The sequence below is a fragment of the Lampris incognitus genome, chromosome 1 (assembly GCF_029633865.1).
Source record: "Lampris incognitus isolate fLamInc1 chromosome 1, fLamInc1.hap2, whole genome shotgun sequence".
Classification (NCBI taxonomy): domain Eukaryota; kingdom Metazoa; phylum Chordata; class Actinopteri; order Lampriformes; family Lampridae; genus Lampris; species Lampris incognitus.
The window spans coordinates 60120582-60146954 of record NC_079211.1 but is presented as its reverse complement, the minus strand read 5'-3'; the positions used below and the strand labels follow the sequence as shown (position 1 = coordinate 60146954).

The window sequence follows — 26373 nt, the reverse complement described above, 5'->3', positions numbered from 1 at the left end:
CTGAATTTTCCTAATTACGGTGTTTCTGGTGTCCATTCAGCATGTCAATTAAGATTATCATAGATTTTATCATAAAACGCAAATAGTTCTCCGTTGCTTAGAAATGCCCTAAATTATTTTTAAAAAGTCTATTAACCGTAATATGTCACGCGAATGAAGAGTTGAGTGAATTTTATGGTTAAAGCCCCCAAATATGCATGTGTAGATCTGACTACCAAGTCAGGTAAATTTTAAACTTTGATGGAACACATTAATTCTGGTGTTAATATTGACATTTCTTACCAAATTTATAAAAATCAGCATTTCATGGGTTGAAAGTGGCTCAACACGCCAGCTACTGTTTTAAATCGGCATTGAATGTTGCAAAGCCAACGGTGACGTAGAGTTGACCAGTTGGGACTTCTGTGTCATGAAATAAAAAAAAAGAAGAATGTTAACGCCTCTAATCAGGGGTGGAAGACCCACCTCCCTCTTCCATCTGCGGTGCTTCCACGTCGTGGCAGTGGAGGCGTCTTCGCGTGATGGTGTATGACACCGTGCCAGAAGGGGGGCCGGGCCGGTGGAGGGGACCACGGCAGTGTGCGGTGGTGACTCTGGAAGTGCGCCAGGCCATTCTCGCAGATCTCTCCAGCTATTCTAACCCCCCCCCCCCCGAAGCCCCTTGCTCAGGTTCAAGCATTTTTCAGAATGACAAAAGGGGGGGGGGGTTAGGTTCAGACCTGGTGGAGGGGTCACACTTTAATGTTTGGAGATATTCATGTTGGTGTTCCTATAATTGAAGCTGGTATACAAAATGTTGTCGTAGTGTGTACTGTTTTTATTATTACAAGCTAAGAAAATGTGTCTCAGGGTTAGTTTGACTCTCCTTGTGTTCAGGTTTTACCTCTTCTGTTTTGTTTGTCTGCCCTCAGCTTTGCTCTTGGTGCTGCTCAGCAGGAGTGGTTGGACCTGCGGGTCCACAGCAGCTCTGCTCGCTGGAGGCTGCCAGGATTCAGCTGTCTCTCCAAGTCTGAACCCTAAACAGCAGACGTTTACCCTGAAGACACCTGTGAACGGCCAGCAAGTTTGTCCGAACCCTGAAGAAACCAGCCTAACCCCTTCGAATCATATATCCAGATCCAAGTCTCTCAACCCCCAAAAAGTAGACGCCTATATCAGTTGTTTCTGAGCACAGGGGATGTAATGTAAAGATCCTGACCCTGCAACCCAGCTGTGTCGTGACAGTAGGGGGGTTCATGCTGAGGTGCTCGGTCTGTGTTATGCAGTTCTGAAGGGTAGTTTCAGCGCCAGCAGAACCGTTTGTGTACGTGTGTGCACACGTACCTGATAATAAATAGCTATACAAATGCCATCAGATCATTCAGAATCAGATTTATTGCCAAGTACAAGAACATACAAGGACTTTTCCTGGTCTGGTGGTGCAAGAGGGAAAAATAACAGTAAAGACAAAGGTTAAAAAGAAAAAATAATATATAAACATTAAACAAAATAAAAACGAAAGGGAGGTGCAGTCAACAGCGGTTAAGAGTGGAGCATGAGACCACCTGGCAGCCCCTTGTGGCAGGAGCTGTGTAAGTTGAATACTGTTTAAATGTCAATGAAAAATGGTAACTTAAGTGTTTAATGGGATTTTCATTTTGGCCTCGTGGCCAACTAGGAAATAGTTTACAGAGTACACAGACTTTTGCTGTTCTCTGTATGTACATGTATATAATGTCATGAGTAATCTGTGTCCACATGTATACATGTGTATTATTTTCACTTGTTCTCGCATGAAGCACACTGTACTACATGGAGGATTGAGTTTTATGGATGATTGTTGTCACGGCCCGGCTCGGAGGCTGCGACAAAGATGGGAAACCGGATGAGTCTGCTATTCTGCCCCAGCACCTTTATTTACAAAACGATAAAGAACAACCGAATAAACGTGGTAGACAGTAATCAGTGGTATGAGCAGGGAGGGATGTGTGTGTGTGTGTGTGTGTGTGTGTGTGTGCGTGTGCGTGTGCGTGTGCGTGTGCGTGTGTGTGTCCGTCCGCAAACAAAACAACACGAAACAAAACAGCCGCCGCCGCAGTGGAAGAAGCGGAGAGTGAGTCCTGTGGACAAGCGCTGCTTTATAGCAAACCACACTGGGGGGGTGGCTCATGAGCAAAATGACAAGCCTCCGCCCCCGACCAGGATTCTGCCAAACAAAGAAGAACCAGGAAAAAGAACTCAAAACCACAGGCCCACCTAGTGGAGCGGAGGCGTCATCACGTTGTTTAATGACGTAGTATTGAAACGTTTAAAGAAATCTGCAAAAAACAGAGACTTGGTCTGATTTATTAATTATGGATTTATTAATGAATGCACACTTGGAGAAAAGCAGAAAATTGAGGGGGACTGCTAGTCGATTCTTCTCTTCCTTGAAAGATTAGCAGATGACCTTTTATACTCTGTCAGTTTTGTACAGTTCCATAACTCACTGACTTGAAACCAGTATGTTCTCAACATACTGTACCACACTTCTGGTTCAACACACTGGTTCTCAACATACTGTACCACACTTCTGGTTCAACACACTGGTTCTCAACATACTGTACCACACTTCTGGTTCTCAACATACTGTACCACACTTCTGGTTCTCAACATACTGTACCACACTTCTGGTTCTCAACATGCTGTACCACACTTCTGGTTCTCAATGTACTGTACCACACTTCTGGTTCTCAACATGCTGTCCACATTTCTGGTTCTCAACACACTGGTTCTCAACATACTGTACCACACTTCTGGTTCTCAACATGCTGTACCACACTACTGGTTCTCAATATACTGTAACACACTGGTTCACAACATACTGTACCACACTTCTGGTTCTCAACATGCTGTACCACACTTCTGGTTCTCAATGTACTGTACCACACTTCTGGTTCTCAACATGCTGTCCACATTTCTGGTTCTCAACACACTGGTTCTCAACATACTGTACCACACTTCTGGTTCTCAACATGCTGTACCACACTTCTGGTTCTCAACATGCTGTACCACACTTCTGGTTCTCAACACTGGTTCTCAATATACTGTAACACACTGGTTCTCAACATACTGTACCACACTTCTGGTTCTCAACATGCTGTACCACACTTCTGGTTCTCAGTGTACTGTACCACACTTCTGGTTCTCAACATGCTGTACCACACTTCTGGTTCAACACACTGGTTCTCAACATACTGTACCACACTTCTGATTCTCAACATGCTGTACCACACTTCTGGGTCTCAACATGCTGTACCACACCTCTGGTTCTCAACGTACTTTTCCACACTCTAGTTCTCAACATGCTGTACCACACTTCTGGTTCTCAGTGTACTGTACCACACTTCTGGTTCTCAACATGCTGTACCACACTTCTGGTTCTCAACATGCTGTACTACACTTCTGGTTCTCAATGTACTGTACCACACTTCTGGTTCTCAACATGCTGTACTACACTTCTGGTTCTCAATGTACTGTACCACACTTCTGGTTCTCAACATGCTGCACCACACTCCCCCCAAAACTGAATCAGTTCATCTGGACACAACGTTTAGTAGGAGAAACGTTTCATCACTCATCTAATAGACTTCTTCAGTCTCAACTGACTGCAGGTCTCCCAACCCTTATAAACGATACAGTGGCATAACGACCCAAATAGGCACAGTTGCACAGCAACCTAAACCGCGACCATTAACTAGAGTTACAGTGGCCATGTGTACTATTCACAGAGGATTGGGGAATAGTTGCAATCACAGCATCGTAAGATGGTAACAGATGCACTCTTTGCCCCACCCCTCCCCCCCATTCCGTTCAGGGATGGTCGTTCCCTCTTAACACAGATGACCTCGTTGACTCCCCGTTCAAACCAGCGTTCCTTCCCATCAAGGATGTGTCCATCCTAATCCTTGAAAGAGTGGCCACTGACCTGTCTTCCTGGATCACGTGATCCAGGAGTCTACAAAAGTATCAGTCTGAAGGAACTACTGAGTCACACACATTTGTCAATGCACAAGAAACGGAGGCAGTTTTATCTACTGTTGTCATACCAGCACTACCCTTATTACTGAGGTAGCCTGTTGGTAAAATTCCTTGTAAAATTGTACATGTTCTGCGTACTAGGTCAGTGACCCGCTCCACATGGATGCGGACAGATGCAAATTTTCTTTTTGCCTCTCTCTAAAGGACCAAGCTGCTTTTTCCCTTGCGTAAAAGCAGGTATCTTAACTTCTGCATGTACTGTTTCATCTGTAAGACCTTCCCGACTTATCGATATCCATTTTCTTCTTTCCTCTGACAACCTTTGAGTTTCTTCTCCTTGATGGCTGGTTATCTTTGGAAAGTGAAAGTAGGACTTGTTCCTCTCTGTCAGCTCAATTCGATTGGAACAACTAAAACCAGTGCAGAAATTAACCATTGTAAAATATTAACCACGATAGCTGTTCTGTATGAATCAAGCCTTGAAACACATTGTCACACCGACTGACTGTTTAGATAACGCTTAGCATCGCGCAGTGACATGCTAAACGTTTATCCACAGTATCCTATGGATTGGAGTCGTTGTCCTCCAGCATGATGGATGTGTTGCTGTCACGTGATATGTGACGTAAAATGAGAAGAACCCATACTCGTATCTATATGCTGCCTATTTGGCTTCATGTCGTTACCTACAACAGTGTTACAACGAACAACCAAACGAAGCACACCAAAAGATGTGTGTGTGTAGGGGGGGGGGGGGGTTGTTAGGACGATTGGTATAGACGTGTTCCCTTATTTACATGCGTCGGATGTGCGTGCGCATATTGTGAGGCAAAAAGGGCCACGAGTCTTGTGTTTGTAACCATTACTACGTTCATTTCGAAGAGATCATCAGGGAGAAATTGATTTAAAACGAAACGCCTCACAGTTGTTGCGCTGTCGGTTGTACAAATCGTAAAGATGGTAAAAACAAGCATCTGCATTTTTATCGCATGCCGAAAGGGAAAACTCCAATCGAAAAAGACAGGCGATCCGTCGGGAGGACTGGAAGACTGGTTGGAACAGTAAATATTGTTGTGGACTTTCCTTTATCCTTAAATGGGCTCTTGCCCCGGCAACCCCTGGGGAGAATAATCACCGCACAAATATTGGAGAAAACAGAGAATCTTTAATGCATCTGCAGATGGAGAGACATAAGGCCACACAGAGGTTCGTCTGTGTGGATATGCTCTGCCTCTGAGCTGGAGGTAGTGGTTTTTTATAGCACAGTCCGTCCCGTCATACCCTATGTTTCCTGCATTAACTAAGGTGTCGTCTTACAAAGGTATGCAGGAAACCATCTGAGTTAATCATGTTCTATGACACAGGTATGCAGGAAACCATCTGAGTTAATCATGTTCTGTGCCTGGTGAGTGTCTGTAGGTCCATTACTCTTATCTTTGCTGTCCCAGTGCCTGGGACGCGGCAAAGGGGAAGCAATCATGATAAAGTGGCTATGTGACCCCATGGGGGCACGCATAAGAACAATGGGTATGTGTGTCTGCATTGAGTGAGAAGTTTCATACACACAGAGAAGTAGAAAACTACAGAGTGCATACGGAGTGCATATGGAGTACATTTTGTACGCCACAATATCAAACATGAAGATTTGTAGAGAACATTTCATATCTGGTTTATATCCGTTTCTTACACAAATAGGTGTGTTTGAACATACTCTAAATGTTATGCTGTCCTAATTGTTACGGCTCTCGAATGAAGACCAGAGACCAGTGTAGCGAAACCCAAAGGCAGGCAGACACAGAGTACTGAGAAACCCGAAGGCTATTTTAATGCGAGATAAAATAAACAAAGTCCCACAAAATAATAACAGGGGGATCTAAGATGGGGGGGAATGTATGGTGCGGGTAGCGGGGTCCGTTTGTGAGATGTGTGCTATACTACGTGTGTGTAATGAAAGCTGGTGTCTAACTTGCAAAATCTTACCTACGTGTAATAACGGAAATATGTTTGGCGGGGTGTTGTGACGATGTGCTCGCGCCTGGCTACCAAAGTCCAAATCCGTTGAGCGAGCGGTTGTCCGAGGAAGTCCGAGTCCGTGATCCAGAAAGTCAAATCCGAAGAGAGGGGTCCAGGGAGAGAGACGCGGAGGGACACCGCTGGAGGGGGTCCGGGGAAAAGGTGATGGTCGCAGGGGGCGAGGAGCGAGGAAGATGCGGGGAGCCATGGAAGTCGCGGAGGGAGGGTCTTGAGGGAAACAAAAACAGCGAGACGAAACACAGGAGTTAGACACTGGGAGAAACAAAACAACAGTGTGGGAATAGACACGAGATAAAGGTTACTAGGAATCACTGGAATAGGCTTGTCGGAGCTTTACCACAGGGTTCAGTACGTTGAAGCACAGAGAGGCGTTCTGGGAGACTTCTGGTAGAGGGCTGCCTGGTTGCCGCAGGTGTGCCTGATGGATGATGGCAAACACCTGGTGCAGCGCAGCGCTCGTCTCCTCAGAGCGCGAACCGAGCGCTCGGATGTTCCCGGCGCGTCCGAGCTGGAGGAGTGGCTCGAACGTGCCGGCGAGGCAGCTCGGGGCGGTTAAACCACAACATTAGTAGAGCAATTGCCAAACCAAAGTTTGGGTTGTTAATGCCTAGCCTTCCTCAAGTTTGACAATGATTCCATTACCTTTCTTGTGTCATGATGTTTGAGGTTGTGGGAGTGCAGGAATGAGGAGACGGAGAGATCGAGTCGAGTTAATTCCGTTTACTCGCCACACAAAACAACACCGATACAGCACAATCTCTCCTGACAACAAGCTAATGGCTAGGCTGTCGAAAAAATGGTTCCACCACCTGGGAAACTGTAAACCGTGCCTACGTCATAACGCTGAACGTCTTACTTAAAGGAGCAGCAGCCCCTGGTGAATCGATCCTCCATTGTGTATCACCACACAGCCCCCCCCCCCCCAGAATTCACCATCATGAAAAAAATGCAAATCAGTAATGTAACACAACAGTACTCACAAAGTCCGTTGCCCTGTGGGTTGTACGCCGTGGTGCCCTGGAGCTTCACCTCCAGCCCCTCTGCGACTGCAGTCCAGAGCTCCGACGTGAACTGCGGGCCCCTGTTGGAGGTGAGGTCAGCTGGTATGCCAAAATCGGCCACCCAGGACCCGATGAACGCCCAGGCCACCTCAGTAGACGTGGTCGATGACAGGTGAACAGCTTCCAGCCACCTGGTGGTCCTGTCCACCATGGTGAGAAGGTGAGTGAACCCGTGGGAGGGGAGCAGGGGGCCCAACAGGTCCACATTCACATGGTCGAAACGCCTCTCAGGCACCAGGAATGGCGCCAAGGGGGCTTTGGTATGACAGTGTACCTTGGAACGCTGGCACACCACGCAGGAGTCAGCCCAGGCCTTGACGTCCGTCCTGAGGCCGTGCCAGATGAACTTGGCCCCCACCAGCTTAGTGGACGCCTTCACACCAGGGTGGGAAAGGCCATGGATAACGTCAAAAACACGGCGCTGCCAGCCGGTGGGCACCATGGGGCGGGGCTGGCCCGTGGAAACGTCGCAGAGAAGCGTGTTATTGCCACTATCAAACACCACATCCTCCAACCGCAGTCCCGTAGCGGCCGTCCGATAGGCCTAGATGTCCATGTCAGCGGCTTGATCTGCAGCCAGGGCAGCATAATTGTGTCCCAAGTGAACGGACCCTGCCACCGCCCAGGAGAGGCAGTCGGCGACCAAGTTGTCCTTGCCAGCCACGTGCCGGATGTCCGTGGTAAACTCCGAGATGGCAGAGAGGTGACACTGTTGGCGCCCAGACCACGGCTCGGAGGTCTTGGCCATGGCAAATGTCAGCGGCTTGTGGTCGACGAAGGCAGTGAAATGGCGGCCTTCCAACAGGAACCTGAAGTGTCGGGAGGCGAGGAAGAGACCCAGGAGCTCCCGGTCGAAAGTGCTGTACTTCCGCTCGTTGTCCTTAAGCTGTTTGCTAAAGAAGGCAAGGGGCTGCCAGGCGCCGCCCACCCATTGCTCGCACACCGCCCCGACCGCATAGTCAGAGGCGTCGGTCGTGAGGGCAATCGGGGCAGTGGGGGACGGGTGCGCCAGCAAAGCGGCGTTTACCAGCGCAGCCTTGGCGTCGTCGAAAGCTTCGTCCATCCCCGGGGACCAGTCTACCTCGCCCTTGGCTTCCTTGCCCCGCAGGGCCTCGTGCAAGGGCCGCATGCGGTGAGCTGCGTGGGGAATGAACCTGTTATAAAAGTTCACCATGCCCAAGAACTCCTGCAGGGACTTCACAGTGCGGGGGCGCGGAAAACTAGCGACGGCGTCCACTCTGGCAGGAAGCGGAACGGCTCCTTGCGGGGAGATGCGGTGGCCGAGGAAGTCGATGGACAACAGGCCGAACTGGCACTTGGCTGGGTTGACTGAGTCCATGCGCACTGAGCCGCTCGAACAACTGCCGGAGCTGCGTCAGGTGCTACTCTGCAGACGCGCTGGCCATGAGAATGTCGTCCAAGTAAATAAACAAGAACGGCATATCCCGTAGCACAGAGTCCATCAGCCGCTGGAACCTCTGCGCTGCCCCCTTGAGGCCGAAGGGCATCCGCAGGAACTCGAAGAGTCCAAACGGCGTGATGACCGCTGTCTTGGGCACGTCCCAAGGGTGGACCGGTACCTGGTGGGAGCCCCGCACCAAATCCGCTTTGAAAAAGATGGTGGCCCCCGCCAGGTGGGCGGAGAAGTCCTGTATGTGAGGGACGGGGTACCGGTCAGGGGTTGTGGCGTTGTTCAGGCGACGAAAATCGCCGCAGGGGCGCCGACCGCCGTCAGCCTTAGAAACCATGTGCAGGGGGGAGGCCCACGGGCTGTCCGAGCGGCGCACAATGCCGTGGCGTTCCATGGTGGCAAACTCCTCCCTGGCGATCGCGAGCTTAGCAGAGTCTAGGCGCCGAGCACGTGCGTAGACCGGGGGGCCGTCGGTGGCAATATGGTGCTCCACGCCGTGCTTGCCAACCACTGACAAGAACGTAGGTGTGGTGAGGTCAGGGAACTCTGCGAGTAGTCGTTGGTACGTGTCTCCGGTGGCGAGCATGTTTGACAGGCCGAGTGTCCCTGCACCTCCCAGTGTGCACGGGTATGTAGCGAAAGAGACAGCATCGATCAAGCGACAGTTCGTAACATCCACCAGCAGCCTGAAGACGCACAGGAAGTCCGCGCCCAGGAGGGGAACCGACACCGCGGCCATAACAAAGTCCCAGCCGAAACGCTTCCCGCCGAAACACACCTCCACATACCAGGTGCCGTAGGTACGTATGGGCGTGCCGTTCGCGGCATCCATCGGGGGGGCCTTGACCGCCGGCCATGGTGTCCGCGGCCGATGCAGGCAGGATGCTACGCTGAGCCCCCGAATCAACCAGCAGCCGCCGGCCAGATAAGGCGTCCTTGATAAACAACAGCCTGCTGTTCTCGCCGGCGCTCATAGCTGCTATTGAGCGCCCCCTGGCGTTTCCCTGGACGTTGAGGCTGCATGGCGGGCGACACCGCTTGGCACTGGCACCAAACCTGTTGTGGTAATAACACAACCCGCTGACACGCTGGCGGCGGGCAGCCGCGGTGCCCGCTGCGTCCTCCAGAGGCGGGGGCGAGGTCTGGGTGGGGAGCATCGCATGAACGAACCGCTGCCGGTTGGCGAGGAAAATCCTGTCCGCTTCCGCACCCAGAGCGCGGTAGTCTTTGGTGGAGGAGAGGGGGGAGCTGGCTAGCGCTGTGCGCACAGGCGTTGGGAGCTGCCGGAGAAAAATATGGGTGAAAATGAAGGAGGGATCCGCCGAGCCCAAAACGGCCAACATCTTCTCCAGCAGCTCGGAAGGTTTGCTATCGCCGAGTCCGTTGAGTGACAACAGGCGACCCGCCTTCTCCATCTCCGACAGCTGGAAGAGCTGCAAAAGGAAGGCCTTGATGCGCCGTATTTCCCCACAGCCGGGGGGCTTCCAGTAGCCCCATAGCTCGGGCCGTCGTCCGGGCATCCAACGACGCCACCACATGGAAATACCTCGTAACGTCCCGCGTTATTCCTCCCAGCTCGAACTGGGCTTCAATGTGCTGAAACCATGGCCGGGCGGGGACGGTGCTGCCAAAACTCGGGCAACTTCACCGTCGCTGCTGAGATGCTAGCGCTAACATGAGCTGTACCGTTAGCATCCCTCGGAGCCGGAGCGGTGTCGTCATCGCTGTGGGTCGACATGTTCGTTGTCAACGTGCGGGGTCACCGATGCGGGAGTGCAGGAATGAGGAGACGGGAGAGGTCGAGTCGAGTCAATCCCGTTTACTCGCCACACAAAACAACCCCGATACAACACAATCTCTCCTGGCAACTAATATTTGCTAGTAATATTTCATTTGCTAATGTCCCTTACGGCTTTCCGTAGCGCCACAACAAAGTCACGTGATGTACGTAACAACGGAGTGGGAATCTGGTCGGTGAATAAACACCCAACACGAGAGAAGTCGTCTTTGCTTTAGTAATGTTATAAGTTAACATAGCCAGAGGGCACAGATCATTACAGCAACCAGCTGACCAACCGCTAGGCTGCTGCACACATGGCTCCACCCCGGAAACTCTAAGCAGTGCCTACGTCATCACTCTTCCTTAAAGGAGCAGCAGCCCCTGGTGAATCCTCCATCGTGTATCACCACAAGGTCATAATTTGACTCCACTAAGTCAGCTGTCCAGATGCGTTGTATCTGGGTCAGTGTTACAGTGCTGGGAGAGAAAGGTTCTGTTTGTGAGTGTGATGTGCTCAAAGGGGAGAAATATGGTAGAAAGATACAGAACCACTCGTCAGACATCATGTTTTGCCTACAACTGACCCTTCCGCAGATGTCGGCACCTCCTTATTTCCCTGCATACTGCAGAGGGGTCGGGTCGCAGCTGTCTCTCTCTCTCTCTCTCTCTCTCTCTCTCTCTCTCTCTCTCTCTCTCTCTCTCTCTCTCTCTCTCTCTCTCTCTCTCTCTCTCTCTTCCTACCCTGTATGGGGTGAGCCCGTTTGCAAACGCTGACTTAAACTTACTCAGAAAGGCAAGACCGACTCAGGATTTTCTTCTCTTTTTATTACGAAGTTTGCCACCACACACTCAAGTTAATACAAATGAATACGTTTTAAAACAAAACTGATGTCTAACATATTGAAAGGCTGGTTGATGAAGGTTGATGAGGACAACAAGAACAACTTCTAAAGCAGGTAGGTATGTAACAATATCCCACCCTACAAATGTTCTACCTGTAAGACACCAATTACAAATTAGGAAATTGTGTGGCCGTTTCATTTTATGCAAATCACAAAAAGCCAAGAATCGTGTTCAAGTCTGAACAAATCAGCAGATATGTCAAGTAACAGGCACATATCACTACCCAACCCTTAACACCCTGTATCAGGTAGGCCAGCAGCAAGCCTGTTTCTGGTGCCTGAGGTGCCATTGTGATTTCCAGTACCAGGGTTACTGCAGAACCGTCAGAACCCATCCCTTCTCCTCCTCTGACAACACATCCAGCTGCATATACTGCTTGCTGGGCCGCTATAGAAGACTCTGTTGTCTGTTTTAAGAGAAAGAAAAGAAAGACTGGGAAAGTTGCAGATCGAATTAAATGGATATGACTATATGTCTGATTGAGATTAAACTACATTTTTTTTGTAACTTTAATTTTTAATGGCAGTATTGCAAATTACAAATATTCACAGTTTCATAGCAAATATAATAATACAGACAACAACAAAGGAACTAAACAATAATAATAATAATAATAAAAAATAAAATAATAATAATAATAAAATAAAATGATAGTGTGACAAGTGGGTTACTTCTTATTTACATAACATCTTTTGCTAGTTTCATGGTCATGTGGTGTCCTATAAACGTTACATTTGTTCCTCTCTCTTGTACTCAATCCATTTCACCCATTTCGAATCAAGCTTCTCCCCTTGCACCCTCAGTATAAACGTGAATCTTTCCACATTATATATTTCCTCTACCGCACTCAACCACTGTTCTTTCGTAGGTGGATCAATCTTATACCATGCTCTTGTTATAGCTTTCCTACTACCGACAAGCAAGATTTTGACTAGGTACATATCACTACCTTGTACGTTTTCCTCAGTCAGATTCCCCAAGTAAAATACTAATCCAGTCATAGGCACTTCATAACCCAAAATCGTCTTCAGAGCCCCCCATATTTCTTCCCAGTACTCTTTCAACTTGGGGCACTTCCAAAATATGTGAGAATGGTCAGCCCCAACCTGGCCACACTGTCTCCAGCAGTCAGTATGTTCTGGTGCATACCTCCCCTTCACTTTTGGTGTTATGAAGTACCTGATGACATTTTTCCAACCAAACTCCCTCCACAACCTCGAAGCAGTGGCCGAGTGCTGAATCCTACATACATTTTCCCACTCCTCCTCGGTCATCTCCATCTCCAATTCTCTATCCCACTTATCCTTTATATATTTAGTTGAGTTACCCCTGTTCTCAAGCAGTGCTTGGTATAAAGCTGAAATGGCCCTCACTTTCTTCCCTTTATATGCATTAGCCACCAATCGAATCAGCGGGTTCTGTTCTACAGATTTGTCTATTTTCATTTCCTTGGCATAATAATCTTTCACCTGAATATACCTATAATAGTCTCCACCACCCAAATCAAACTTGTCCTTAAGACATTGAAAACTTTGTATCTCCCCTTTATCCACTATAGTACATATTGCCGTGATGCCCCTATACTCCCATCTTTTGAAACTCCAATCATCTTTCCCTGGTTGAAATCTACTGTCATGAGCCAGCCACCTAAGAACCTTGGTTTCTTTTTCCAGTTTGTATCTCTTAATCACAGTGTACCAAATGTCTAGAGTGAATTTAGTGATCTTGTCCAATAGTTTCCCCTGTGTCCTAAAAAGTTCCCTGTCCCCTAATAATATCTGAATCTGAAAGCCCTCCCTCCCTGCTAGCCCTCCCGTTTCCATGTATCTCCATCTGGCTTCATAATTTGAATCACACCAGCATAACACTGCCCTGAGCTGGGCTGCATAATAATAATCCTCGAGATTAGGCACTGCCATTCCCCCTCTCTCTTTGGGCAACTGCATAGTTGTAAATCTAACCCTAGGTCTTTTTCCTCCCCAAATAAAACGAGATATCAATTTATCCCACTCCCTGAATTGATTATGTGGTATTTGTATAGGAAGAGATTGGAATAGGTATAGCAGTCTCGGCAACATGTTCATTTTGACCACTTCTATCCTTGAGCTAAAATCTAGGTTGATTAGTGACCACCTTCTCAGATCCTTGTTTATTTCTTGGTTTATGCGTGAATAATTTGCATTGTATAATTTGTCTATCCCTTTTGTAATGTATACCCCCAAATATTTCATTTTGTCTGAGTCCCATCTGATTTTGAAGCTTTCTTTGATCCCTTTTGGAGGTGAGTAATTCAACGTTAAGATCTGCGTCTTTGTCACATTAATTTTATAACCTGAATAGTGTCCATATTCCTGAAGTAAGCCCTTCAATGCTGGAAAGCTTATACCTGGTTGTGTCATGTAAACTATCAGGTCGTCCGCAAATAGACCCAACTTGTGTTCTGTCCCTCTTATCTCTACTCCCCTGATGTCCTGGTGCTGTCTAATCGCTTGGGCAAAGGGCTCAATGAAGATAGCAAAGAGCGTGGGTGATAAGCAGCTGCCCTGTCGAGTCGATCGTTCTAATATAAACCTATCCGATAAACTCCCATTCACCTTCACTCTTGTGGTTGGTTCTTGGTACAATGCTTTGATGCATTTAACTGAGTTATCATCGAATCCTAACTTTTCTAATACAATGAAAAGGTATGACCAGCTTACAGAGTCAAATGCCTTTTCAGCATCTAAGCTCACCAGGACTGCACTCTATCCACTCCTCTGTGTCTCTTCCACAATATGAATAGTCTTCCTTATGTTGTCCTGCGTTTTGCCTTCCTCTTATAAAGCCAGACTGGTCCTCATCAACAACATCGGTCATGAATGTCCCAAACCTCTTTGACAGTATTGAGGTGTATATTTTATAATCTACATTGACTATGGATATTGATCTGAAACTACTGCACAGTTCTTTGTCCTTCCCTTCTTTTGGAATTGTGGTGATGTTAGCTTCTTTCCAAGAAGGGGGAGTTTTGCCCTCTTTCATGGTATACCTTAATGATGCCATCAATATTGGGCTCAGCTCCTGTCTAAATACCTTGTAAAACTCTGATGGAAATCCATCGCTACCTGCCGACTTGCCATTTTTCAGTCTACTTATTGCTTCCTCTAATTCCTCTTCTGTTATATCAGATGTCAGGAGGCTATTCTGTATTCTTCCTATTAATGGCAGTTCCAGACCATCTAAAATTTCCTTCATCCTATCTGGCTCTGCTGCTGTAGGTTGTGTGTACAATGCTTTGTAATAATCGACAAACACCCTCTCCATGTCCTCTGGTTCTCTTACTAGCTCATCAGTCATGGGGTCCCTAATTTTATGTACAGTGTTTAACTTTTGTTGCATCCTAATTCGTCTGGCTAATAATCTACTTGCTTTCGGCCCTCCCTCATAATAAGACTGCTTCACAAATCTGGCTTTCTTCTCTACTTCTGTCAATAGTAACTGTTCAATCTTCCCTCTGACTTCCTTAACCCTCTCTAGCGTCTCGGTGGTATTCCGTTTTTTATGATGTTCTTCTAGTTTTTTAAGTTGCCCGATTAAGTTTTGATAGAGTTCCAGTCTGGCTCGTTTGAGGAGAGATGCTTGTGCTATTAATTTCCCTCTGATTACTGATTTTAGTGCGTCCCACAAAATAGTCGGATCCACTTCTCCATTATCATTCTCCTCTCTGTATGTAATCATATCTTGTTTTATCTCTTCTACCAATTCCTTATTGTTTAATAGTCCTACATTCATTCTCCACTCAGTCTTCCTCCTCCTGCTGTTCAGGTCCACTGTCAGGTATATAGCACTATGGTCCGACAGGTCCGTTACCCCTATTCTGCATTCCTCCACCCTGTGTCGGTCCCCTGCTGTCATAAAAAGTGATCGATCCTAGAGTAGCTTGAATGTCGATGCGAGTAATGAGTGTAATCCCTGTCTAGTAAGTGCATATCTCTCCACACATCCATAATTCCTCATTCTGACAGTTGTATGTTTATGTATCTACTAATATGCACCCTACTCCTGTTTGTACTTGTAGTGTCTAATTTATGATTGAGTACCACATTGAAGTCTCCTGCGCATATAAGAGTACCTTCTGTTTCCCCTGTTATGATATCAAATATAGTCTCAAAGAATTTCTTATCACTATCTGGTGGTGCATAGACATTGAGTAACGTGACCATAAGCCCTTCCATTCTCCCCTTAACCACCACATACCTCCCCTCCTTATCGCATATCTCCTTAGTTATGTCAAATTTCACAGAATTCTTGATTAAGGTGACCACTCCTCTCCTATTGGTCTGTTTGAATGAACTGTGGAATGTATTATCATATCCAAACCGTTTTAGTTTGTCGTGCTCTTGTGACGACAAGTGAGTTTCTTGTAGAAATATGACCACGGTTCCCTCCTTCCTAAATTTTACTAATACCTTGGCCCTTTTGACTGGGTTGTTCATTCCATTAACATTTAAAGACACCATTTGTATACCCCTATTCATTGTACAGCTCCACAAAAAGCCCTGCCTCAGTTCCCCACATGTCGAGAAACACACACAATAAATCAGTAGCAACCACTAAACTCAACAAATAAACGCAAAAGAACAAGGTTTGGTCTTCCAAGGTAAACGGGGTTTTAAAATCTATACCCCTTCCCCCTGTTGGTGGGCAGGGGGTAAAACCTTTCCTAGTGAAAGCCCCCCCCCCCAAGTGGCGAAGACGTCCATTGCAATGGGTCTCCCAAGCTCACTATAATTGTCCAACATTATCATGCTAAACTCAGTAGCTCCCGGTCAAAACTTGTGGTTCAGAGTTAAATTTATCAACCAGTCTGAACATTGTGGGTATCAAAACCAGATCAAATAACATGACGTTAACCAAAAGAAAATATCCCTTGCACTCAGTTGTAGGCTACCTCGGCCTTTGCGACCGTCGCTTGGTGTCCTTTATAAATGTTATCCTACAAAAGTAAACGTGCACTTGCTATTTCAAACTTTTCTTACTCACCCATAAAAGTCTCGAGTCGAGGATGGCAAGCAATTATAAGTATGTCATGTTCTTTCTCAGTGCTAGCTCCAAGTGCCATCAATGGACACATAGATCACGCTCCCATCCCGTCTCTCAATATTCACCCCATCCCTCAATTGGGGTCTCTCGTTGTTCACGTACCGGGGGGATCTCCGCGCTCTCGTCTCCAGACCCTGGTCCACTTGCGTATTGCTTCCGCTCTCTGCATCAGCGTTGGCCTTTCCTCTCTCTGAACTGGTACCTCCAATCCTCTCTGTCGCGTCGCCCTGGCTGCCTCCTGTGGGTTGTCGTAGACCTTGGTTCCATCGTTCCAGTGGATCCTCAGGGTGGTCATGGGTGATTGGAACCGGAGTCCCTTTTCTTTGAGAATCTTTTTAAGACCGGCGTAGCCCCGACCCTTAGCTGCTACCTCCGCAGGATAATCATGATCAGATGTGACTCGTTGCTCGGCCACCTGCACGTTCTTCTTCCATGCCGTCTTGACGACGTTCTCTTTGACATCAAAGCTCAGAAAGTTCACAATGATGCTCTCGCTGGCTTGTTTTCTGCCGGTCTGGGGGCCAGTGCCCTAGGTGCTCTCTGGATCTGTAGCTCCTCGCCACCAGGCAGATCTAGCTCCTTGTGAATTAGCTCGTCGATATATTTTTTAGCCGAGTCCCCCTCAAGTCCTTCTTTAACTCCCCAAATACGGATGTTGTTTCTTCTTGATCTTCCTTCGAGGTCTGTCAGTTTTTCCTGGAGTCTGGCTTGTTGTTCCATCAGAGCTGTGATACCGTCTCGAGCCTCGGTGTTCCCTTCCTCTGTCTCTCCCACGCGTTCCTCTACCAAGCCCATGTCTTTCCGCTGATCACGAATATCCACCTCAACAGCCGCGATTCTGTTGCTCGTTTCCTCCCTGTAGCTATCCAGGCTCTGCTTCGTCTCCGTTCTGATTTGGCCCATTTCCTCTCTCAATCTTGCCATTTCGTCTCGAACTCCTTTCAGAGCGTCATCCATTTGCTTACTTATCTTGTCCAGTTTAGTTTCCATGTTTTGCTGGCTAGCATCCATTTTAACTTGCATACAAGCTAAGCTAGTCTGCATGCTAGCTTTAAACGTAGCCACCCAGCTAGGCTGCTCGTCACTGCTAGCGTTAGCTGCTAGCACGGGGACCTCGTTGGTTTCTCTTGGCATCGCCGTCGTCTTTTTCTTATTTTGTGCGTCGGTTTTTGGCGGATTGGGCATTTTGTCTCTTTCTTGGCCCCTTGTATTCTTATTCATGCCCTATTCAGACTATTTTAGGAATTTTATACAATTTATTTCTTATTTTGACCGGGAGCTCCTCTTTACTGCTGCCTATCTCCTCATGGCCAAACCGGAAGCCGAGATTAAACTACATTAAACAAAGTCACTTGTGCACTGCTTCTCCTACTCAGGCACAGGAGCTGAACTACAGTTAACTTCTAAATGCTGTTGGACAGGATTATATTTTAAACAAATTGTATATGTGCATTAAACACATGACCAAAATTGTTATTAACCAGAAAGTCCCAGTTTTTTAAGCCTCCATACATAATAACTTGTAAACTAAATCCTTTTTGAGAACTTTATGGACTGGTAAATGAAATAAGTAGAAATTATTTTTCATAAAGTCAGGCATGTCTGGATAGCTGGCTAGCGTTACTTTGAATTGTCTCTGTTGCTTTTTAAAATGTGCTTTAGGCGGGAAAGCTGAAGACGCTCGTTTCAGGTTTACTCGATCTGCGCGGGAGAATCCATGACTTCCGGGCGGAGAAGACGCTTCACAGCAACGCGGTAAAACGACATCGATGACAGGGAGTAGACGCATTCTCGCGCATGCGCTAAACATGCGTTGAACAATCGGGTTTCTGGCACGGGGTTCGAGCGCGTTATTATTTTTCGCACCTGGATTCCGGGAAGACCCGCCCTACTCTATCTCTGATTGGCTAACCCTATCCCTATCCCTAACTCCACCCTAACCCTAACCTTAACCAACCTAATCAACGGAGGCAACGAGTACAAGCCAATCAGAGGCAAAGTTCCCGGGATGCGGGTCGGAAAAAAACAAGGCGGTTCGAGCGGGCAATGACAGACGTCTCCAACCACGTGAGTTCGGCTTTCCGGAGGAGCGCCGGATTGTGCCCAGTGACTGCCGTTATTATTTTATGTTTTATCGGTTTATTTTATGCCTTGTTTGTGTGGTTTGTGTAGGTGTTTTACATCTCTTGCTCACCGTTTTGCTTCCAGAGGATGAGCCGTTTCCAGCTGTAATGTTTGCCTTATTGTTGTACATTTATCGTTTGAATTAAAAAAAGTAAATGCCGTTGAGGCTCATGGGTACTGTAGTTTTTGATATACTAACAGACCCCCAAAAATGTCATTTCTCAGAAACGCCCTCTTCTTTCGTTCAGGTCTGCGCTGTGCTGTCCCACAATGCACAGCGAAAGACGTTATAAAGGGCTGCGGAGCTTCCGTTCTTCCTCTCGAGAACGCTCGCGACGTGGCGTGAGACGGCGGCGGAAGCACGGTGCTCCGGCATGGTGAGGACTTGGTGCGGCGGCGGCGGAAGCGCGGTGCTCCGGCATGGTGAGGACTTGGTGCGGCGGCGGAAGCGCGGTGCTCCGGCATGGTGAGGACTTGGTTAAACTTGGTTAAACTCGGTTAAACTGAAGTTTCCGTCAGATGAGCGAAGACGCCGCCGCAGACGTGCTGATTCGCCGCGACGTGAGTGTCGGTCAGCTCACCCAGAGCGGCGCTACTTTATCTCGCCGCCGGCGCCTGGCGGCAGCGGTCTGCTATGGCGTCAGCAACACGTTGTTTTGCCCCAGGACACGAAATGGTCGCCGTGTTTGTGTCGCCCCCCCGGCGGCGAGGTGAGGGGTGAACAGATCCCCTAGCCCCACACGTGTACAGCGCGTGCAGGTGTGAGTATCTTTATTTTGGAAAGGCGATAAAACGTAGTGGACTTGCAGAGTAGACGCTGCTGCGAGACAGGGTCACATTTCCGGGCTTTCGTTTTTCTCACTTGCCCTCCCTCAGATTGGCCATGATAAGCAATCCCCTTTTCTATTCATGTTGCCCCCCCGCCCCAGATCAGGTTGTCTAATGAAAATGTGCTATGAACGCTTCTTGATGAAGAGAAGAAGCTCGCGGACATGATCCGGTGAGCAGAGTGAAACTTGCTGGTTGCCCAAGACTGGCTTTGTTGTTGCACTTCCACGTGGTGCCTATCAGAACTAAAGACTTGTTGGACTTCAGTCCGAACATTGAACAGCTGAGATGGTAAGTGTGAATAGCAACTTGAAAAATTGATTAAAAAAATAAGTCGAGTAGTATGTGGATGAGCGCAGGCCCCAACCAGGGGAAAGTCTTCCTTTCACCTGGCGTTGATATTTCAGTGTCAGGTAGTGCCTAGAAAGCCAAACCTGTCGTCATCAGTGTGAACTAAATGCAATTCCTCCTTCAGGAGGTGAGGGGAACGATGTGTGATGTGAAAATGGTATTGAAACAGTAATTAATAATGCAGTCTAGGGTTTAGCTCTTCTGAACAATTGCTACAAACGAAGCAAATTGTCCCGTGTATTACAGGCAAGTTGCTCCTGAGCCCTGCTGTCTGCTTGGACAATCTACGTTCACCTTCCAATGGAGGTGAGTCTGGGAGAATGCCCCACACACTTGGTGGGGTATTTGTGTCCAATTGTAGTTGTCTTTCAGGGCGTCCGGGTAGCGTGGCGGTCTGTTCTGTTACCTCCAGCTTGGTTGGGTGCCCCTACAGAGTCTGCGGGTGGGAAACCAGATGTGGGTGTGTGTCCTGGTCACTGTACTAGCACTTCCTCCAGTTGGTCAGGGCACCTGTGAGGGGGGGAGTAGCGTGATCCTCCCACACGCTACGCCCCCCTGGTGAAACTCCTCGCTGTCAGGTGAAAAGAAGCGGCTGGTGACTCCACATGTATGGCAAGGGATGTGGTAGTCTGCAGCCCTACACAGCTTGGCAGAGGGGGTGGAGCAGCGACTGGGACGGCTCGGAAAATAGGGTAATTGGCCAAGTACAATTGGGGAGAAAAGGGGAACAATCTAAAAAAACAAAAAAAACTATTGTCTTTGATTCTATATTTGGAAAACATTCTATCAAGATGTGATGGCGACCCTTGAGGCAGCCTTTCCAGCACTAAGTCAGCTGTCCAGATGTGTTGTATCTGGGTCAGTGTTACAGTGCTGGGAGAGAAAGGTTCTGTATCTGGGCTTGGTGCAGCAGGTTCTGTTTTAGAGTCTGCTTACACTGAGCTGCTGCAGAGCCAGGCCCAACGAGAGTGGACTGTCCTGGTATGTTTGGGCAGGCCTAGTCATAGGTCATACAGTTCTCACACTAAACCCAAAACCTTTCTTCATTTTTTTCATGGAAACAATTTGCTAAGAGATGGGTACACACATGTAGGGCCAACTTACCTTATGATTATCCAAACCATAATCAAAACAAATGCAAATGATCCCCCTGGTTGACCTTCAGGCTAATCGGGGCCATCCCAATGTCACATGTTTGATATTTACAGTATGACATCTGAACTCAATCTTGCTGCTTTATTTTAGCAGTGACAGTAGCGAGAGTCAAGAAGGGCAGGGGAGAGAGGGGATGTCATGCAGCAAAGGGCCCGGGCCGGACTCGAACCCGGGCTGCTGCAGTAAGGACTCAGCCTTATGTGGTACCGCTACCAGGTGAGCCACCAGGGCACTCCATAACAGCGCATTTTCTAACACCACGTTTGACTTATGTTACTTTGTAGAAAGGCAATGTGAAAACTGAAAATCAAGATTTGACCACATGTGCTCGTTCAGTCTGCTGATGTGAAGCATGCCTTCATCAGAATCAGAGATGTGGTGGTTGTATAGAATGTTGGAAGGAAGATTTGAGATGAAGCCAAGCATTTTTCCTTTGAATTGTGTTGCAGATAGTTGCTTATGACTGGCTCTGTGGCTTAGACCGTACGGTGGACTACCATACAGACTTGAGGTAGGTCTGGCAGAGCTCAAATAATACACATGGCTCTTCTTTTCTTAAGGTGGTATGCTATGATGACGACATAACACATCATGCTGACAAAATCCCATGGTGAAACTTGTGGTCTGAGCGTAGTACTGTGCTGTTAGCTTGTCATCAGATCAGGAGGGTATTCCTTGTAGTCTAGTCAGTTAAGGCAAAATGGCTGCAAAAAGTCATTCACATTTGAGCCTATGTTTTTCTGTTAATTTAGAGTCCAATAAAGAAAAAAATGCAAGGAGCCCAAAATTTTAGGTGGGGGAAGTCTCTGAAATGGCCACGCCCACTTTTAAGGCCTGGAAATCAGTATCTCGGCTCCTGAATGTCGCAGAGAGCTGATCATGGGCTCAAAAGAAGCAGAAGCACCACATTTATATAAGCATTATGAACAAACATATACCTCAAAACCTTTACTTTTTCAGATATTTTAAGAAAACTAATTTTTACTGGTCACGTTTCACGTATCAGCTCCTGAAGGTTGTAAAAAGCTATATTTGACATGAATCTCATTCGCTGCCTATGTTATAAAGCATGAAGCACAATACACACACGAATCATGAGTTTAGAAAATATCTTACTTGTCTTCAGCTCCATGTCATGAGAATAGCAGTATCATACACAAGATATCTTAACCCAGGCCAGGTTGCAGTGGGTGGATCCGATCAGCCCCTTTATGCCATCAAGAAGATGATACAGTGGGCCATGGGGGAAGAGTTTTCTCATTCATACTTCGCGTTCATGGGTGGGCTGCACCTTGAGAAGGTTTCTCTTGTCTGTGTTGGGCAGTTGATAAAAGGAACTGGCCTTGATACCATCTTAACCTCAGCTAATCTGAATATCACAGGTCTGACAACTGCTGTCTGCGATGTGAATTCCATAAAGAAGGCTAGATACTGTATTCAACTCCTGGCTGTGGTGCTGGCCAAGAAGAGAGATGAAGCATTTCAGGCAAAACGTCTAGAGGACAACAGTTTGACTTGGAGTAACTGGGTGGCCAATGAAAACAGCCCCATGTTTCACTACTGGAACAATGTTGTTGACACAATCAAGAAGGTTCTTATCTTCATAAGATCCTTTCGAGAGGCAAACTTCATCATGATGATCAGTGCACTTGAGCAGCTCATTCCTCTTTTCTTTGCACTTGATCATACACACTATGCCAGATGGGCATCAGTGTTTCTTCAGGATCTCAAAGAGCTCAAATGGAGACACCCATACTTGTTCAAGGAATTTCTTTCAGGCTCTTTCACAGTAAACACCAGAGACAACCCATTCTCAAAGATTGCATGTGATCAAAAGCAGGAACATAACATAAAGGTCATCAAGTCTGACACTGGATATGTCGATATCATCAATCGGGAAGATCAAGAGTTCTTCAGGAAACTCGAACTTGCGCTACCCGAAATCCAGCGCTACCTAGATGAGGTCGAAGGTCAAGATCCATCACACGGGCACAAAGAAATGCTGGATTCCTTCAAGGAAACATTTTCAAGCCACACACTCAAGGTGTACCAGGGTATCCTTACCAACCCGTTCGATGAAGCTCAGTTCATGAGGTTGAACTCATCCATTCCCTTCCCAGATGTCATAAGTAAAGACTCCAGTTTTGTCTTTACAGTCGGCAAAACTCAGCATGACCAGTTTGTGCAGGAGCGAATTGTATTAAGTAAGAAGGATGTCAATGCAACCATCTCACGAAATGCCCTGAAACTCCCAAGTTCATGTGCAAAAGTCCAACTCGCTAGCCCTGCAATCAAGCCACCCAAAGGAACCTTTGCAAAGCTGAAGGAGGCCTGCAGATCAAGAGAAGAAGAGACAAGGAAGTTATTTGGTGGTGAATTCACAGGTGAAACTAATTGATATAAAGTCAGTTATTCAAATATTTTAGATGTTACTTAAGTCTTACCAGATTTTTAATACAGTGATATTCATTGATTCAATTTCACATTCAAGTTAATTGATTTGACAGTAAGCCCAAGAGTTACACTTAGCTTAACTATTCATTTCAATTTCAGGTTTACCCGACGCCTTGTCAACAAAGGATGGAGATATTTATCATAGCCAAAAGTCTCAAATTCTTAAGGACATCGGTGTACAAGTTCAATCTACATCCTCAGAAGGACTTGTGATAGATTTGTCTGTGCAAGTACGAATCATGGCAAAGTCTCTCACCAAAGGCATGACATTCCAAGACTTTGTAATCAAAGTGTTGAACAGCATTGCCAGGAACGGTCATGAGAAGAAAGCCAATCGTATTGACATTGTGGCTGACCTCTACCAGAATATGAGTATCAAGACTGCGACTAGGAAGAACCGGGGATCAGCAGGTAGTTCACAGATGGCTTTCAGTGAGAATGACACCATGCCAGAATCTAAGCAATTCTTTGAAGCTTTTCTGTCTAATGTAGACAACAAAGTAGCCCTGAATCTAATGTTCGCCAGGATTGCTAAGGCACAAGCGTGGAACTGGGACAAGGAGTTCAGCATCACCTACGGCAGAAAGGTGCTTGCAAACTTCGGCGAAAGCTTCGAGATCCAGCTTTATGACAGCATAGATATGCTTGAGGAGGCTGACAACCGCATCGTTTGCCATGTGATGCACATGCTAAACAAGGGGATCAAGTCAGTTACAGTTAGAACAGTCGACTCCGATGTGGTAGTCATCCTACTAGGGTTCACTACACAGTTCCTATCAGTATGTAATGACTTGCAACTTATAGTTGACTTTGCAGTTCCTGGCAAACGCCAATTCTACTCAATCACAGAAGCACACAAGAAGCTTGGTGGAGATGTGGCCGATGCCATGCCTGTGTTCCATTCTTTTAGTGGCTGTGATTCTGTGAGCGCCTTCTTTGGCCACTCAAAGACTGCTCAATACAAAGCCTGGATAAACCACAGTAAGTCCACAGAACTCACTGCTGCTTTGAGAGGACTAAGTTGCTGCCCTAGTATCGAGACAGTTAAGGAAAGCATGGAAGTTATTGAGCCCTGGGTAATGAGCTGGTACAACAAGACTGGACTGTACAACTGTGTCAGTATAGATGAGCTCAGATTCCAGCTGTTCAAGCACTCAGTTAATGATGAGCTGAGAGACCTACCCCCAAGTCAGGATGCGCTTCTACAGCATCTGTTGAGAGCTACATTCCAGGCAGGATGGCTGTGGGGAAACAGCCTGCTACAACTCCCTTGTCCCCCTGTCATTGAATGGGGTTGGACTACCGAAGGAGAGGAACTCTTCGTCAAGTGGAGCACAGTTTCCACAAGAGATACATTGTCTCAAGTAACAGGGGTGTGTAGTTGCAGATCTAATAAGTGTACCTCATGTTCTTGTGCTGGCAGAGGGATGAAATGTCTCATTTATTGCAAGTGCCTCAGCAAGTGTTTGAATCCAGTCTGATGGGATGTGTGAGGTTAAAATAAAGATTTTTTTGGACCTCACATGGTTTGCTTTGTTTCTTTGGTGGTTACTGGGTTCCTCCTCTTATAACAAAGAGTCAACTTGAATACTAGCACTCCATGAGTAGATGTAACACTTTTACTCAAACAAACTGTATAGCCTTCTTGCACAGATTTGGCTAAAGTTGATTGCATGCTGCTGATCAATTCAATGGAAAAAAGAACATGTTCATGAATAGCTCAAAACGTGAAGGTTTTAGGGCATACAGTATATTTGTTCAGAGCACTAATATAAATAGTTATTTCCACATCTTTTGAGCCCAATATCAACTCGGGGCAACCTCCGAGAGCTGAGCCTGAGATATAGTCCCAGGGCTAAAAAGTGGGCGTGGCCATGTATGTGACCAGTGAAAATTAGTTTTTTGTAAATACCTGAAAAAGTAAAGGTTTTGGGGTATATGTTTGTTCATAATGCTTATATAAATGTGGTGCTTCTGCTTTTGAGCCCATGATCAGCTCTCTGCGACATTCAGGAGCCGAGATACTGATTTCCAGGCCTAAAAAGTGGGCGTGGCCATTTCAGAGACTTCCCCCACCTAAAATTTTGGGCTCCTTGCATTTTTTTCTTTATTGGACCCTAAATTAACAGAAAAACATTGGCTCAAATGTGAATGACTTTTTGCAGCCTTGACCCCATATTTGCCCTTAACTGACCAGACTATTGTGTTTCTAGTGGCTGTTTGCCTTTCAGGTGTGGTGCAGAGCAAGATGTTAGAAAAGGCAGACCTCGCCCTGCAGAAGGTTGAGGTGTTCTCTGGGGTTCTGAGAAGTCTGCATGTGTCCAGTACACCAGGTATGTGTAAAACAGCATGGCTTCAGTCTTGATGTATGCAATATTTAATATTAACTAAGCAATGTCGAACTAGTTGATAAACCCAATCCTGTACTGCCATGGCAGAGGACTTCCCTTTACTGTGGACTCGAGGTTTTGGGAGAAAAACCTCAGGACTTAGGCACAGATTCTGTAGACGCAATCTACAAGGGTCTGACTCGAGACCTGAGACAGTCTTGATATTGAAAGCTTTGAGTAAAATATTATGGAAGAGTAATGTGGTTTTTAAAATGCTGCCTGATAGTCTTGTGCCCTGTTTCCAGTTTGTTCAATGTCCCCCTTCCATCTGGATCACTGGTCCCTCGTCCATCTGGATCACCAACAGAATTGTGCCATGTCCTGACCAACCGACACCTGCCGTCTGGGTTTGGCTTCACTGGCCTGGAAACATCTACTGGAAACGTGTGATTTCTGGACGAACATAACTTCTAATGTACTCCTCAGCTGTCAATCTGACCCCAACAGCATTTTCTGAAACGTTGAAGATGTGAACTTGATTAAGAATAAAATGAACAGTACTATAAAAGGCTTGTCGTTTTCTGTTCATGGACTGTGCATTGTAAAGGTTTGTTGCTCAAGGGTGTGCTGAACTTAAATGGATTTTCATATTGCAGCGTATTGTAGTCTGCGGTAAATTGGACATTCTGCATCACTTGAGCAAGTCTGTTCCCAGAGGTTACCGGCTGCTACGCGGCTTCATTTTCCATCTGCACCATGTCGGGCAGGCTAGATGCAAAAGCAGGTTTTTAGAATTTATACATTTGGGTTTTGTTCCCTGTTGTGTTCTTGAGCCATTAGATCACTTGGCAGCATGATTTA

General features: G+C 46.9%; 1 protein-coding gene, 1 long non-coding RNA gene and 1 other non-coding gene across 5 annotated transcripts in view; all 3 read left to right on the top strand.

The window, feature by feature from the left end:
* Positions 1-2279, top strand: part of ccdc142 (coiled-coil domain containing 142) — a 161945-nt gene extending 159666 nt beyond the window's left edge. For both annotated transcript variants that reach the window (XM_056292093.1, XM_056292084.1), the window contains one exon: positions 912-2279. In XM_056292093.1, the coding sequence (XP_056148068.1) occupies positions 912-1020 (109 nt within the window). In that variant the 3' untranslated portion in view covers positions 1021-2279. The remainder of the gene's footprint in view (positions 1-911) is intronic.
* Positions 2280-18701: 16422 nt separating this feature from the next.
* LOC130116829 (uncharacterized) lies at positions 18702-26080 on the top strand. 2 transcript variants are annotated; one of them, XR_008810606.1, is made up of 6 exons: positions 18702-18860; positions 19820-19879; positions 20819-20944; positions 21178-21239; positions 25414-25515; positions 25818-26080. It is a non-coding gene; the product is annotated as an uncharacterized LOC130116829 (long non-coding RNA). The 2 variants fall into 2 exon arrangements; XR_008810605.1 differs by having other exon boundaries at positions 25396-25515.
* On the top strand, positions 20393-20590 carry LOC130127651 (small nucleolar RNA SNORA74). Its single transcript, XR_008811840.1, has one exon. It is a non-coding gene; the product is annotated as a small nucleolar RNA SNORA74 (small nucleolar RNA).
* Positions 26081-26373: the final 293 nt, after the last annotated feature.